The 16,086-nt window shown below is 31.6% G+C and overlaps 1 protein-coding gene across 1 annotated transcript in view; it reads left to right on the plus strand.

Moving 5' to 3' along the window:
- The window catches only part of LOC127737250 (CD109 antigen-like), a 90,939-nt gene extending 88,286 nt beyond the window's left edge, over positions 1-2,653 (plus strand). The window contains exons 34-37 of the mRNA XM_052247793.1: positions 588-744; positions 1,359-1,461; positions 1,974-2,065; positions 2,441-2,653. Of these exons, the coding sequence (XP_052103753.1) occupies positions 588-744; positions 1,359-1,461; positions 1,974-2,065; positions 2,441-2,449 (361 nt within the window). The 3' untranslated portion in view covers positions 2,450-2,653. The remainder of the gene's footprint in view (positions 1-587; positions 745-1,358; positions 1,462-1,973; positions 2,066-2,440) is intronic.
- Positions 2,654-16,086: the final 13,433 nt, after the last annotated feature.

Genomic DNA, 16,086 nt, shown 5'->3' on the forward strand with positions numbered 1-16,086 from the left:
CGAAATGTACATAAGAATCTGCTGGCATTGATTAACTTCTCTCTGAACTATTTTTTTTTATCAAAACATATACATGGATATAAAAAGCTATCTTATAATTGTGGAACCTAGACGAGCGTTTCGTCTACATAAAACTAAACAGTGACTTTCGAATCAAAACAGTTGAAAAGGCCAAAAAGTCCAAGAACATCTAAAACCGAAAATTTCAAAACGATGTGACAAATAGGAATTAGTCACTCTATATCTACAGGTAGAAAAACCTTCATATTTAGAAAAATTCAACAGAAAACAAATATCATTGCATACAATTGGCGGATTTTAAATGTCTGATGCAACCTTTCTTATTAAAGTAAGTAAATGTTTAATAAAATGTTGTCAGTTTTACATGTTGTTTATAACTAAAGGCATGAATCTCAAGTATGTTATTAAATGTATAGGTTCAATAAGATTTTGACATCCATTTATAAAGCAGTTGTACACAGGAACATACCAATTTAATGCGCCATCTCAAACATATAAGTAAACTGATGCGCAATACTTTGTATATGTTATTTATACGTTATACAATACTATTCATTATATTACAGTTGGTTAAGGGGAGGACAGAGCACAATGGGAATACTAGAAATATCTTTACCATCTGGAATGGAAGCTGACTTAGACTCAATTGATACAACAAATACTGGAGGGCAATACAAAAAAGTGGAGAAGGCTTTCCGTCAAATTAATTTATATTTTGATGCGGTAACGATTAAGTCATTATATGTTTCTTTAATTTGTCTCCAAAATTAAAGAGCTACAAAACTAAACTGTCAGTACATATAGATTTTGACAAGTCGTCTGAATACCACTCAATTGCATTCCAATTACATTTTCCAGTTTTACACATTCAGTTTCTAATGTGTCTGTTTGAAAACAAAAGCATTCGATTGTGGTTAACTTCATATACAGGCAACAAAACAAAAAGTGCATCGGACATTATTTTTTTCTGTTATTTACTTGTCTTGTTGCTTAGTATTTTGAAAGAAGATATAGAATATCCCTATCTATAAGGGGGATATTCACTATAATAACTCTCCCTTTTCTGTCTTTCCGTCTGTCACACATATTTTATTACATTTTTCTAAACGAATAAATAGTTAAGAGGTAGTTGATATATTGTACCTAGCTTCATTTTGGTAGGCTTTACCGTGTAACACAAATCATTGTCAGTGTATAGTTCACCGTATTGAATTAAACTTTTGTACTCTTCGATCATTAAGAGTCGACGATCGATAGTATCGTAAACCATTTTCAGTCGGTATTTTGATAGGCTTATTATATTGTTTGTTAAGAGAAGTCAAATGTATTTTCTATAGATTCTGTCAAAGGAAATGTGTATTGAAGTAGACATAAATAGAGTAGCCCTGGTTGCTCGACATAAACCTGTATGGGTCAAATTGAGGGAGTACTATGAACCAAGTAAGTTATATAGTACCATAGAACATAACAACACTTTGGGTAAACAAACACCAGGCGGGTTACACTTATGAGTTTGAATGTCCCTCTGGTATCTTTCGCCTCTCTTTGGGTAAACAAACTCCAGGTGGATTACACTTATGAGTTGGAATGTCCCTCTGGTATCTTTCGCCTCTCTTTGGGTAAAGAAACTCCAGGCGGGTTACACTTATGAGTCTGAATGTCCCTCTAGTATCTTTCGCCTATCTTTTACACACTAAGCAACTTCAGATTCAAACGTTTATAATGTACGCACCTCTTTAATATTCATTCTAAATTTGAAGATGTATTATCTGGCTGTATACGCAAAAGATAAGGCTAGATATATCAATATTTCCAACTTTAAGAAAAAGGCAGATTTAAAATTTGATATGACCTTTAGCGAAAGTAAATTGCGTAAACCACGAGATAAAAAGATAATTTGCCCGCTAGATCAGTTGTGAAACAATAAGTCATCGCTGTATTTTTATTATTAGGTAATGAAGTAGTTAAGTTTTACCAATCGAAAGCTCTTGCCAATGCTACCATTATAGAAGTATGTGGTCCGAACAATTGTGAAGAAGTAAAGGTTAGTAAGGTGTCATTAAGTCTTGGTTTTCGTTTATGTGTGTTCGTTGTTGTTGTCGTCCTGCAATTGAGTCTTTACTTTTAATCGTTAAATGGAAATGACAAACAAAAAAACACAAAAAACCCAAGGTTTTCTGACATAAGACTAAGAAGAAAAAAGTTTGATATTCGTAATCACATGTATTAAACAAGCTATTTATTTCTGTTTTTAAAATGAATGATTTTAAAACAAGTAGTCAATTATGTCTTGTACTAAAATATATTTAATGTATTGATATTTTAAGTAGCTTTGTTACTGAATTTTTACAATAATGGTTCATAATATTTTAAATTATAAAAAAGGGAAGTTTCTTATGATATATATCATTTTTTTCAGAGACGGTGATCCTGAAATACGAGAAAAGGGAATGGTTTCCAAACTTTCTATAGATGAATAACTATTCTTTTTCATATACAAATAGGCACTGAGTTTAACAAGATATCTTATGGCATGCATTATTTTCATACATAAAAGTTTAACTTGTACTGTACAAATCTTAAAGCAGATTAAATTGTGTTTGTTTCAATTGTTGCTACACATTGTTAAAAATTAAAATATAAAAAGTTTCTTTGTTTATATAATTGATTAAAATAAATAAAAACAAACTTTCAGTTTGATATACCGTGGCAAATGCAACTACTCCATTGATTATACACTACATGAGAAATAACAAGAGGGTGTCTCTTATTTGGTTCATTCACTCTCCCTTTGCGAAGTATTGGAGTTAACTCTTAACGAATGCAGCTGCGATTTATACATATTTAAACATCCATCCATCTACAACATCAGTATAACTGCTGGTCGAACATTGAACAAATTAATGGAAATTTTTACACAGTTAAATGATTTCAGACTGAAACGATCATTTTGACCTTAACAGGATCTGAAAATTCTAAGCAATACATAGTCAGTCATGTTCAGCTTTTCATTCAGTTTTCAGTCTTATCGACTACAGTTAATTCAGTACTGGTCACACAGTTCTCTTGCAGTCAATTTAGTACTGTCTAGTAGCATTTAAGTATGATGTTTATGTGTACAGGTAAATAGCAGCTACTGAAAAATCTGGACATAGCCTGATTAGATTTTAATTGACAGCAAGAGAAACGTCTGAACAGTTCTGAATTTACCGCAGCGGATAAGTTTGAAAATTGACTGAACAACTGAAAATCACGTAATACCTTTAAGTTATTGTTCCGTTTTTTAAGAGCTGTTCAGATCAAAATGTGTTTACTAGTGTTATATAATCTGACAGACGTTTTGGACTGTTTGAGATGCAAAAAATCAAAACTAATTAAGCCATCATACAAGATATTTTGAATATAATTCAAGGATGGCTTGTATTCAAACATTTGGTCACGCGACATCTCTGGTATGGTAACAAAAAACGATTGATAAAAAAATGTCTTTTTTTCCTCTTCATAGTACGGATACTTCTGAGATATTTGACATCGGATGAAAGAAAACAACTGCAAGCTACTTCTCTCAAGGGAAGTTTTTCACATTTATTCGACAGCCTTCAAAATTTTGTACAATCTTAGAAAACAGTATATCGATACTTTGTTTTAATGTAATCACGGTGTTGTATTTCTGTCTTTAAATTGTTATTGATGTATACTCACTTGGTGCCTTTAGTTTATAAATCTCTTTACATTTAAAATAAATGGATCATTTGAAAACAAACACCTATATATGCATTGCTTAATATTTTCCATCCCATTTCAAAACTAAAAGAAATAGAAAGAACTACAAAAAAGACAAACAGAACTCATTTGTTTTAGTAAACAATTTACAGTTTGTATCAACTACATATTTAACTATAAAGGTTTACAAAGCAATGTTTCACAGTTTCGGGTAAAAACGTTGGACGTCAGCATCCAAAAAATTCAACAAGTTATATTCGATAGAAGTTAATTAATGACCCAAATCAATACACATAAATTCAAAGCACTAGTCGACCAAACAAAACAAGATAAGTATTAGCTTTTATGGTATAATCAAACAAATACATTCAATGGAATCTGAAAAATAATCGCAGAGAAATGAAGGGCAATTTGCTTAACAATAAAAATATCGCAAAAAACTTTGAATTTGATTGAGGAACACGAATTCAATCAAAAACAAGGGATGAACTTCTTTGCTTCATAACAGTTAGCAGTTTTCAATAATACCTGCCGTGTTGCCCAATGCAAGCAAATGTCGATGATAAATCTGCTTCGACCATGTCATTAACAAGGAAATCGTGGCAAAATTAAATTCAAAGCAAGGGGAACGTATCAGAGATAATCTATGACACAGGTATTCAATAACTGTCCGTTAAATCATGATTGCGTGACATCTTGAAAATAAGTGCTTGCACTGGAATGTCATATCAACAAGGAGATGTGAGGTATTGCTGGTATGTTCCTACAGAAAAACCGAAAGTTCATAAGAGGAATCTTGAAATTATCTATTATTGCCTATACCACCATGTAAGTTTCTAGCTGTAAGTATATATATGTAGCAGACCCAAATATATTTGTGTTATATCTTGTTAAAGGACAAATTGGATTGATGAAATTAATATAATCACAAATCGTAGAATTAATTTGTGTGAGGATATCATCTATATAGCAGTTCATGTTTTTGCTGAGAATAAGTAAAATGTGATTGACAAAGATAGTCTATACTGAAAAGCAACAGCTATGAATAGAAGGAGAGATGGAGTTATGTAAATAGGTCAATAAGCCATTACTAGAAAAAAACATTAAAAAAAGAAGTGAAGAGGTCAGCATAGTGTTCAACTGGTGTCTGTACTTTATGCCACGCAATAATAGATAACAAAAAAATATCAATAAACATGAAGACGTTATTCTGTTTAAAACATAGTTTGACTATAGAATACACAAGGTAAGAAAAGATGGGGTGGGCAATCTGGTTTTGATTGGATGCCAATAATTTGGACAAAAGATTTACTCTGATTAATGTTCATTGGACAAAGGTTAATACTCCCTGCTTGCTTCTATGACAAATTCACAGAAACATTAAATTTCTTTGGAAATCAGTATTTTTTAATAAAACAGAGGCGAAAAATCCAAAGTGAATTCAAACTCATAAGTCGAAATCAAACTGACAATGCCATAGAATCAACAAAAAACGATGAAAAGACGAACAACAGGACACAAAACACAACATAGAAAACTAAAGACTGAGGAATACAAAAAATTAAGTGATATCATGTGCTCCGGAAGGATAAGCAGATCCGGCTGCACTTGTGGCACCCGTCGTGCTGCTCATTTAAGTACAAACCCGGTGATTAGTCTACTTCGGTAGGTCACATTCGATGAAAAGAAGACAGGATTTGGTTATAACAATTGGAACATATTCATCATCACCTGTGAAACAGATACTTTAGTCTTTTGTTTATCTATGTTGTGTTTTGTGTACTGTTGTTTGTCTTTTGATTTTTTTTTTTGCCATGGCGTTGTCAGTTTATTTTCAACTTATGAGTTTGAATGTCCCTTTGATATATTTTGCCTCTCTTCTATATAAATATAAACAATCCAAAATCTAGAGAGAAAAGTTTAGAAATGAAAGAATATAAGAATGTTCTCGACCCATTTAGAGAAAGATACCGTGACCTTCGACGATTCACGTAGAGAAGAAGAACTCCTTTCAACAATCTAGATTAGATTTGTTTTGATTTCTGAAAGCCTTATAGACGACATTTGTAAAGTTAGCATTGGTGATCATGTTTACTCTTCAAACTAACGAATTTATAAAAAGCAGAAGCTGCTGGAAGTTTAGTACCTTTCTCCTTCTAGATACTGAATATGTAAAAATAATAAAACAAATAAATAGTACTACAGTTGGGAAATATGCACTGCTAGTATATAGCTGATGCTTTACATGTTATGAATAATTTGGAAATCCAACTTGTCATATTTTCTATTTTTCTTTGGTACTTTAATTTAGATCTTACTTTAAAAGAGCAGATACTTCATATTGGCAGAATGCATTTTGATAACAAGGCTTCATCAGGGGGGTACCCACACACAACCAAAATTATTAAGTACAACACAAGATATGAATCTTGGTGTACAGTATGCAAAACATGTAAGTTATATAAATCAATTGGGACAGATAGCAACAGATATAAGTGTGTAATATATGTGGATAATATTTTATTGTCAAAATATTTGTATGCATATCTATGGCATCCATAGTAGTAGGTTCTGTAAACTGTAGGGGATTAGCAAATAAGGTAAAAGGATTAGATATTTTGTCAATTTGTAAGAAACGTTATGATATTGCAGTGTTGGTTGATACTCACTGTTGTTTAGAAAATAAAAATAAATGGCTTCAAGAATGGGGATATACAGGTAAATTTAGTAGTTACTCAAACAGAAGCAGAGGAGTAGCAGTCTTGTTTAAGAATTCCTTTGAATTTAAAATAAATAATGAAATGGTAGATAATAATGGTAATTTCATTATTTTAGATATTACTGTTCAAGATTATAGGTTAACACTTGTAGCATTGTATGGCCCAAATGAGGACTGTCCTGATTTTTTTCATTCATTGGAAAGCAAAATTTGTCTTTTTGAAAATTCTTCAGTTATAGTTGTTGGAGACTGGAATGTAGTAAAAAATTATAGTCTTGATACTCTAAACTATCAGACTGAGAATAATCCCAGAGCTCAAGTTAAGATTCATGAAATGATGAATAATTTAGACTTACTAGATATTTGGAGGACACAAAATCCTACAGTTAAAAGATATTCTTGGAGGGGCCCTAACAAAAAACAAGGTCGTCTTGATTATTTTTGTATTTCTTCCGACTTAGAGCCGTTTGTTGTGATATCAGATATTGGGATTAGCTATAGATCTGACCACTCACCAGTGAGGATTGAGCTCAAATTTATTAATCAGATCAGGGGAAAAGGGACTTGGAAATTTAACAATAGTTTATTGAAGGATATTGATTTTATTAAAAAAGTCAAGCATGATATTACAGAGGTTATATCTGAAAATGAATGCAATCCAAATGAAGATCTTGAAAACCTTGATAAGGCATACAAAATTGATAACCAACTAGAAAATGAAAATAAGGACACAGCCATTTCTTGCTCTTCATTTAAGAAAAAAGAAAAAGACAAGATGGAGAATATGCTTTTTGAAAAAATAGAAAAATTAAACAACCTATTTGTTTTAAATAATTCAGATGAAATTAGACTTGATATTGAAAAGGCTGAAACAGAACTTAAAATTTTAAGAGAAGAAAAAATTAATGGAATTATAATAAGAGCAAAGGTAAAATGGCAAGTTGAAGGGGAGAAAAATACACGTTTCTTTTGTAATCTTGAAAAAAAAAACATTATACAGAAAAAAATTATATCACAATTACATTTGGAAAGTAATCAAGTTATTCAAGATCCAAACGCTATACTTAGAGAACAAAAATTATTTTATGAAACTTTGTACAGAAGTTCTAACCCAAGGGATGAGGAGAATGCCACATTCATGAATGAAAATAATCCCTTCTTAAATAAACCTGGCAGAGAAGAGATTAATTCCTGTGAGGGTCAAATTACCTTAAAGGAATGCAGTATTGCCCTTTAAAATATGAAAAATTTAAAGTCACCAGGCATAGATGGTTTTACTGCAGAATTCTATAATTTTTTCTGGAATGACATAAAATTTCCACTTGTCAATTGCCTGAATGAGAGCCTTGAAAAGGTAAAATTCTCAGTAAGTCAGCGACAAGGGTTAATAGTATGTCTACCAAAGGAGGGAAATGAAAAACACTTCATCAAAAATTGGCGTCCAATTACTTTACTATGTGTTGACTATAAATTAGCATCTGCTTGCATAGCAAATAGATTTAAACCTCTACTGCAAAATATTATTAGTCAGACACAAAAATGATTTTTAAGTGGAAGATACATTGGTGAATGTATTAGAATTATTGCAGATTTGATAGATAAATTAGAAGAAGAAGATATGCCAGGATTATTATCACTGGTTGACTTTGAAAAAGCCTTCGACACGGTCGAATGGTCCTTTATTGAAAAAAAACTTTAGATTTTTATGGGTCTGGTCCCACACTTTGTAGATGGATAAAATGTTTTTATACAGACATTACCAGCGCAGTTCCATATAATGGACATTTATCAGAATTTTTTACTTTGGCTAGGGGGGTTAGGCAAGGGGATACTTTATCCCCTTATCTCTTCATTCTTGTGTTGGAACTACTTAGTGCAGCTTTAAAATATGACCCAAAGGTATCCGGTGTCACAGTAAACGACTCAGAGTTTTTACTAAGTCAATATGCAGATGACTCCTCTCTGATTCTGGATGATAATGAGGAATCTCTTAAACAAGCTTGGCACATTTTTGATAGCTTTGCTGCTTGTGCTGGTTTGAGGGTAAATGTAGATAAAACTGAAGCTATATGGGTTGGCTCAAGATTGGGCAATAATGAAAAACTATTACCAAATTAGAAATTATCTTGGAATACATCAGGAAAGTTTAAACTGTTGGGAATTCATTTCAATCTCTTAAATGAGGATAAAACTTCAGAAAACTATACAGAAAAAATCAAAAGCATAAAACGTCTTCTCAATTTATGGTCATACAGAAACTTGACATATATTGGCAAAACCATTGTTATAAAAACTTTGGCTCTCCCACTTTTGGTACAGGTTCTGACAGTACTTCCAAATCCACCAGTTCAGGTTATGCAAGAAATACAAGGAATTTTCTTTAATTTTTATGGGATGGAAAGCCAGACAAAATAGAAAGGAAGGTTATTATAAATAATTATGATGAGGGAGGTTTAAAATTCCCCCATATAGAAAGTTTTTGTATGTCCCTTAAATTGCTAGATCCCTTGAATGTTTCCCCCTGGAAAATTTTATTATTGAGTTATATAGAAAAATATGGAGGGGATAAAATATTGTACCTGACAGAAGAGGGTATGGAAAAAATTGCAAAAAAGTTAAATCCTTTTTGGAGGGACATTTTTCTTAATCTTGCTAAATTGAAGCCAGAAAAGGTGAACAATGAAAACAATCCCATAAATATCCTGAGTCAACCCATTTGCCTTAATAGTAACATTAAAAGATGTGGAAAGCCATTTATTTATGAAAATTATTGTAATGATGGTATATTTTTTATAAATGATCTAATCTCAGATGAAAACAGTACTGACATTTGAACAGCTTAAAACTCAGTATGCAGTTAAAACCAATTTTGTTGAATATTATGGTCTTGTTAGTGCAATCCCAGGTATCTGGAAGAAAACTATTTCAGATCACGGTAGATTAGATATTTCTGATATTGTAGAAAAACTTAAAAATGATAAAAAAAACCATGTAAATATTTTTATCAACTATTTATAGAAAATATTAAAGAAAATCCATCAGGATCACAAAACAAATGGTCTGAGGATTTATGTGTTAAAATTGATGATTGGGGGAACATTTACTCGATGGCATTTCAAGCAACAAAAAACACCAAACTTCTAAATTTTCAGTTCAAGTTATTACATAGAATTGTATACACAAACTCTTTTCTTTATAAATGTGGTTTAACAGAAACAGAATTGTGCACTTTTTGCACTGAAACCAAAGAAAGCTTATTGCATATCTTTATTTGGATAACACTTCAAAATCTATTATTAAAATGTGGTTTTAGCCTTAAACATATAGAGGCAAAAGATGTTTTTTTTTTTGGTATTAGGGAAACTTTTGACCCATATAATGTAGTACAACATATAATGTTGATTTTAAAATTTTATATTTATAGCTGTAAAAATTCAGGAGAAAAGCCTACTGTGAAAGGTAGTATTACATATTTGAAATGCTGTATAAGAAAGGAACAACATACGATAAATTTCTTATCGCCTACACAAAAAGAATTTATAGATAAAAAATGGTTGCCATTACAATCTGTCCTAGGTGATTTAAATATCTCATAACTAGAACGAAAATTAGAGTTATATTTTGTTTTATGTCTTGCTATTTAGAGTTGTAATATGATAATATCTTTAAGACCTTATTTAAAACTGTACATGTGTGTAATCCTGCTTGATTGTTTTCTGTCTTTATATCAAAAATAAACAAATTACAAAAAAAACTAACATTACAACTAATGATTACAATTTCATGAGCTAAAACATGATTGCTTACAACTCAAATAAATGTTCATTTGAATATTAAATTTAATAAACAGATCTAATGCTGACTGAATAAATTTATGACAGGTGATTGCCATCGTCGGCGAAAAAAGTCGGATGCATATCATCAAAATCAACATGCTGGATTGCCTTGCCCCCAATTTTGTGTATGTAAAATCTAACCCCCGTATTCAAACGAGTTCTAAAACGTTCTATTGCCTTTTATTCATTGCATTCCTCCAAACTAGCCTTTGTCCAATGTAGAACCAAATAAATATTGTATTTGGTTACGTTGGAATTAAATATTGTAAAGTGTCCTTTATATTGAATAAAAGTTCGCCATTTTGTATGTTACATAAATCATTACCATCGAAATGAATAAGAATTATTGAAGGTTGTCTACTCCAATAATGCGGATATAATTGAAGGAACCACATGCCATAACATTCCTGAATGACTTATCGAAACAATAGCGTCTCCAAGTTTATCCAGACCAAGATCAATAGTTGCTATAGTTTATGTGTGTTCAGATGCCTTTTATTTTCGAAAGATGAACCAATAATCCAAACATCAGTTTTTGCTGAAACTAAAAGTAAATATGAGGAATTCCAATGTACCGCTTGAATGAGGACGACAACCAGCGACCAATGGTTTTTATCTGAATTTCAGATTTATCAGACATAAAGGCTGATGTCACTGCTCCTATTCGAAACGAATGCGTATGATACTCAAAAACTGGAGTCCCTTGTTAAAAACAGTCTGAAAATGATATCTTGTAAATGGTTTCCCAATAATATTGCAAAAAAAAGGGACAATCATTTCCAGATCTAATTTGTAAAAAAAGCTTTCAAACTATGTAGAGGACAAATTTTGGTCTACAACTAAAGTTGTGGATCTCCATTTTTGATCAGTTTTTGAAAATGTTATAGTCACAAACAGCTGATTTTTTACATGATTAATATAAACATCTCGCCTATGTAAACATGCTCGTGTATAACATTTGATGTAATGGCAAGTTCACCTACATGTAAAAATGCAGCAAAAGCTAAGTTAAATGATGTTTGAAACGTTATAGTTTCATATCGGGAAGAGCACACGTGCTTCAAAGCCGCTTTTAGTCTGATTAAAATATTAATAGTATTTAGTTCCCTGAGATCTTAAGATTTGTTAAGTCTATCACAACCACCCAAATGATTATGAATGATGAAAGATTTCGTTAAATCTTCATTCCCTTGAATTTTTAACTTGAAGCTTATCCCAGATATATATGATCTAACTGTTGAATAATAATTAAGTGACAAAATAACAAAATATCGAATAATGAGTCTGCTACTTGGTGGCCAAATAAAGGGAATAAAATAATCCATCCTGAACGAATGCACTGCCATTTCGTGAACGTTCTTCGTACTTTGAGAAATTGAATAATTAAACAATTTTGAAGCTTTTACATCAAAAGATCAAATAATTGTTGTGGAATAGTCTCTTGCTTCGGATCGGCATTGCTTGTTACTTCTCTTACTTTCTTCATCTGTCTACGAGATAAAGCATCAGCAATAAAATTGTCTTTAAAAAAAAGATGCAATGCTTTCAACTGAAAATTAACGTCTCAGAACTACTTTTTTCAACAAAAACACAACCCTGTAATTTTTGGAAGATTTTGTATTTAGAATTTTAACAACAGCCATATTGTCACAATGAAAAAAATTATCTTCTTATTTGTAAATTTTTCTTTCCATGGATAAATAGCCAAAGCAGTAGGTATTATTTCCAAATAATTAATGCCACTTAATAAAACTTTGTCTCAAGTATATGGCCATTGTAAAATTGCCCATGATTCATTTAAATCAGCTGCACAACTCAATGAATGACCACATGCACTGTCAGTATATAAATGTAAATAAAGGCAACAGTAGTATACCGGTGTTCAAAAGTCATAAATCGATTTGGAGAAAACAAATCCGGGTTACAAATCAAAATCGAGGGAAAAACATCAAGTATAAGAGGAAAACAAAGGAACAACAGGAACACCGAAGTGCGACAAAAACAAACGCCAATACACATAGTAACGAACTATTTGATAACAACTGCCATATTTCTGACATGGTACAGGACATTTTAAGAAAAAATGGTGGGTTGAACCTGGTTTCATGGCATGCCAAACCTCCCACTTTATGACAATGTTAAAAAATATCGCTAAAACACTACGTGACAGAAATACAGCACAAACACACGCAAGAACATTCATAACAGAGAAACGCACAAACAAATAATATAATAGTCGACACAACATACAAACCACAGAAAAACAACGAACATATTTTCCATCAACGAAAAACACCACAGGATATCAACAGTGACGCGTTTACGTTACGTAACTAACATGCAATCTGGAACTTTATACAATTATTTTCACAATATTGGTCCAAACAATTTTCATGACAATAATGGTATTGAAAGGCAATTTTATAATTATTTTGACTACAAACGATAAGACATAACAGATTATCCAACCTAAACAATAACAGAAACAACAAAATAAATCCATTAATGTTGAATGTACAAAACACCGAGACACGGTGTAAATCAGAATTTGAAACCCAGTCTACATCTTGCATATATGTATAGCCGTTAAATTCATCAAAAAAAATACTGCCACATTTGCAGATCATCTCGAATACCTTTGGTCAATCTTATAAATGGTGAGGTTTTTTTTATCATATTCAAAAGAGCCATATAGACGCCTCATAAATGCCCTACCGGAAAGAAGAACCCTTGCACAAAAAGCCAATGAACCTGTTAAATATTGCATTTCTTTAAGAGTAACTTTTCGTTTTTCCAATACTCCATCAACTATTAAACCTAAATATTCAAGTTTTGTGCAAAGACCCTCTGTTTTTTGCATTTGCTATAGGAACTTCCAAGCGTGATCAAACATTTAAATATGCAGTCTAAAACAAAGAGACAGTCATCTTTATGAGCTTTTCCAACAAATAGAAAATCATAAAGATAATGATCTAATTTTCAAAATGCGCTTTATATTTAACTGACCAATGCAAAAAGGTAAAACATTTCTCAAACGTAGCACAAATAATAGAACATCCAATGGGCATTGATTTTTTAATATAGTAATGCCATTCAGCTTGATGCCAGGTAAATCAAAATCACCCGGGTAACATTTTAGTAAGGGAAATGCTGATTTTATATCCAGTTTTTTCTATTAAAGCTGATTTCGTTTTAACAATTTTGTTAATGAATAAGACACGTTGGTAAACTGAGTATGAATGAAATCATTGATGCTTTCATTCGGAGGGTAAGATAAATGAGTTATCAATCGAAGTGAATCGGTTTTCTCATGAACTAAACCAATAGGTGAGCACTGGAGATTTGAAATAGGGTTATGTTTGAATAGGCCTGCCATTCGACTTAATGATATCTCATTGTTCATTTGTTTTTGCTTCTATAGGGTTTTGTAAAACAGACAGCAAATTCATATATTCAAATGAACGTCTAGAACCTTCATAATGAATTTTAATACCATATTTAAATCCGTTAAAAAGTACCACAACACTTTGATTATCAGGATATAATTCCAGGAGCTTCATTTACATTAACAGGAGTCGTTCCTAAAGCCCAAATATTAAACTGGTGTGGATCAATTTGTTTTACTGAATTTATGTCCCTGGAAATGTAAATTCGTACGAAACTGTTTTTGCATCGCCTTCAATCAAACATTTGTTGTCAGCTATGTATGAAATTTAGATGAAAGATCTATAGCAGCAAGGTCTTAGATAGGGATAGGGGCCCTAGCTTAGAAGTAGAAGTTATGTGTAACTTTATAAGAGATATCATGCCTACATTTCTAAAGGAATACTTATGAAGTTTTAAAGTCCAAACACTAATTTGTATGTATTGCCCCTGCAGATCTGTGCATCGGAAGGGAACATTGGCAAATGTTCACATATTTTCTACAATTACCATAACATTTTGTTGGTGCACATTACTAAAATATGGGGCCTTTATAGGATGGCATACGGTACTGGTATTTTTTATTTTCAAGTCCGTACTGTGAGCTTTGGTCGCTAACATGCACGCCATTTTGTCTCGTGTGGAAAGCTGTATCATTGGCCATCATACCATAACTTGTTATTTTCATTTTGATCTTACTTTCAGTAACTGCTTAGTTTAGAATTTTTTGTCTTTTGTTCTTTGTTCTTTTTTTAGTGGTTAATTTTAATTGATTGTTTTATTGGTAATAAGTCATATTTGGAATAATATGCTTTGAAATTTCGCCCTGAATATGTAAATCGCTTCTAGCTAATCATACTTTTAGTTGTTATGGTGATATGAATAATATTACCTTGAAGTAATTTTCATAGATATGATGGTTAAAAAAATCTTAAATTCATCTTTCCCAAAGAGGGACGAAAGATACCAGAGGGACAGTCAAACTCATAGATCGAAAACGAACTGACAACGCCATGGCCAAAAGTAAAAAGACAAACAGACAAATAATAGTACAGATGACACAACATAGAAAGCTAAAGACTAAGCAACACGAATGTATGAAGTCCTTAGAATTTTACAGTTTTTGAAGGGTCCCTTTTTAATAATGTAGGAATTGTTAATTTTAACCGTGATTGAAGTTTGTCACAGAAATATGCTTCATGCATGCGCATTAAATTATGAATTTGCAGATTCATTGTATTCTGATTATCAGTAAAAGATTGGTGCACATGAATGATTTAAATAAACATCTTAAAATGTTACATTATGTTAATTCTCTGATACAATCATATCTTAATTTTTAATGTAAATCGATAAATAGAATACAAATACAAAAGTGCAGATAAGAATGTACCATATGTTTATATACATACAAAAGTATTCTGCAAAAGTATACGTAAAGTAGAATTTACCTAAATAGTTCTGAACAGTAAAACATATATGCTTTTTATCACTGACAGATTTCCAGTTACTGCAATCATTTTCAATAAACATTTTAATCATGTTTACGTTTTATTAGGCCGAAAAAATATTGTATCGAACGTTACAAATAGGACTTGTCTAAAAATGTATGGAGGCATGAAAGGATCATTCGAAACACGGGTTAACACGTAACAAATTCCATTTCTGCAATATGATATTTCAATTTGAAAATCAAAAATTATTTCCAATCTATCAAGTAACATTCTTCAGACTTTCTTGAAACAATAGTCTTTTAGACATCAGTATCTACGTTTTTGAATTTTGTCTAATATATTTTGAGTTACGGTTTCAAACTTCTTGCATTTGGTGCAAAACTGCAAACACCGCAGACACTACCACAACAGCCTCGTTTTGAGAATTTGTCATTCGTATTTAGATGTGAGCTAAGGGCTGATCCTTGACAGATATTTTTGCTACAAGATGTATTTCTCAACTCCGTTAAAATAATATTGTGTACTGGTTCAGTATAAAATGGACGTCACATTTAATTCCAAAACATATAAAGGAACTAAAATTAAAAAAACATACAAGACAAAAAAAGACCAGAGGCTCCTGACTTTTGACAGGCGCAAAAATGCGGCGGGGTTTAAACATGTTTTGTGAGATCTCAACACTCCCCCTATACCTCTAGCCAATGTAGAATACAGAAACACATAGCAAAACAATCAGTTCATATATCCGTTTCCAAAACCTTGAAATCACAAAATAATTTTGACCTAAATTTTTAGTTTTTGATATTTGAGGAGGAATTTGTTCTTAATTCTTCAATTACAGTCTTTGTGAGAAAAAAAAAAACGCTTGTATCCATGTTTGCATACAAAGAAACGCAACTGATAAACTGTT

The sequence above is a fragment of the Mytilus californianus genome, unplaced genomic scaffold (assembly GCF_021869535.1).
Source record: "Mytilus californianus isolate M0D057914Y unplaced genomic scaffold, xbMytCali1.0.p SCAF_4, whole genome shotgun sequence".
In the NCBI taxonomy this organism is placed as follows: Eukaryota; Metazoa; Mollusca; class Bivalvia; order Mytilida; family Mytilidae; genus Mytilus; species Mytilus californianus.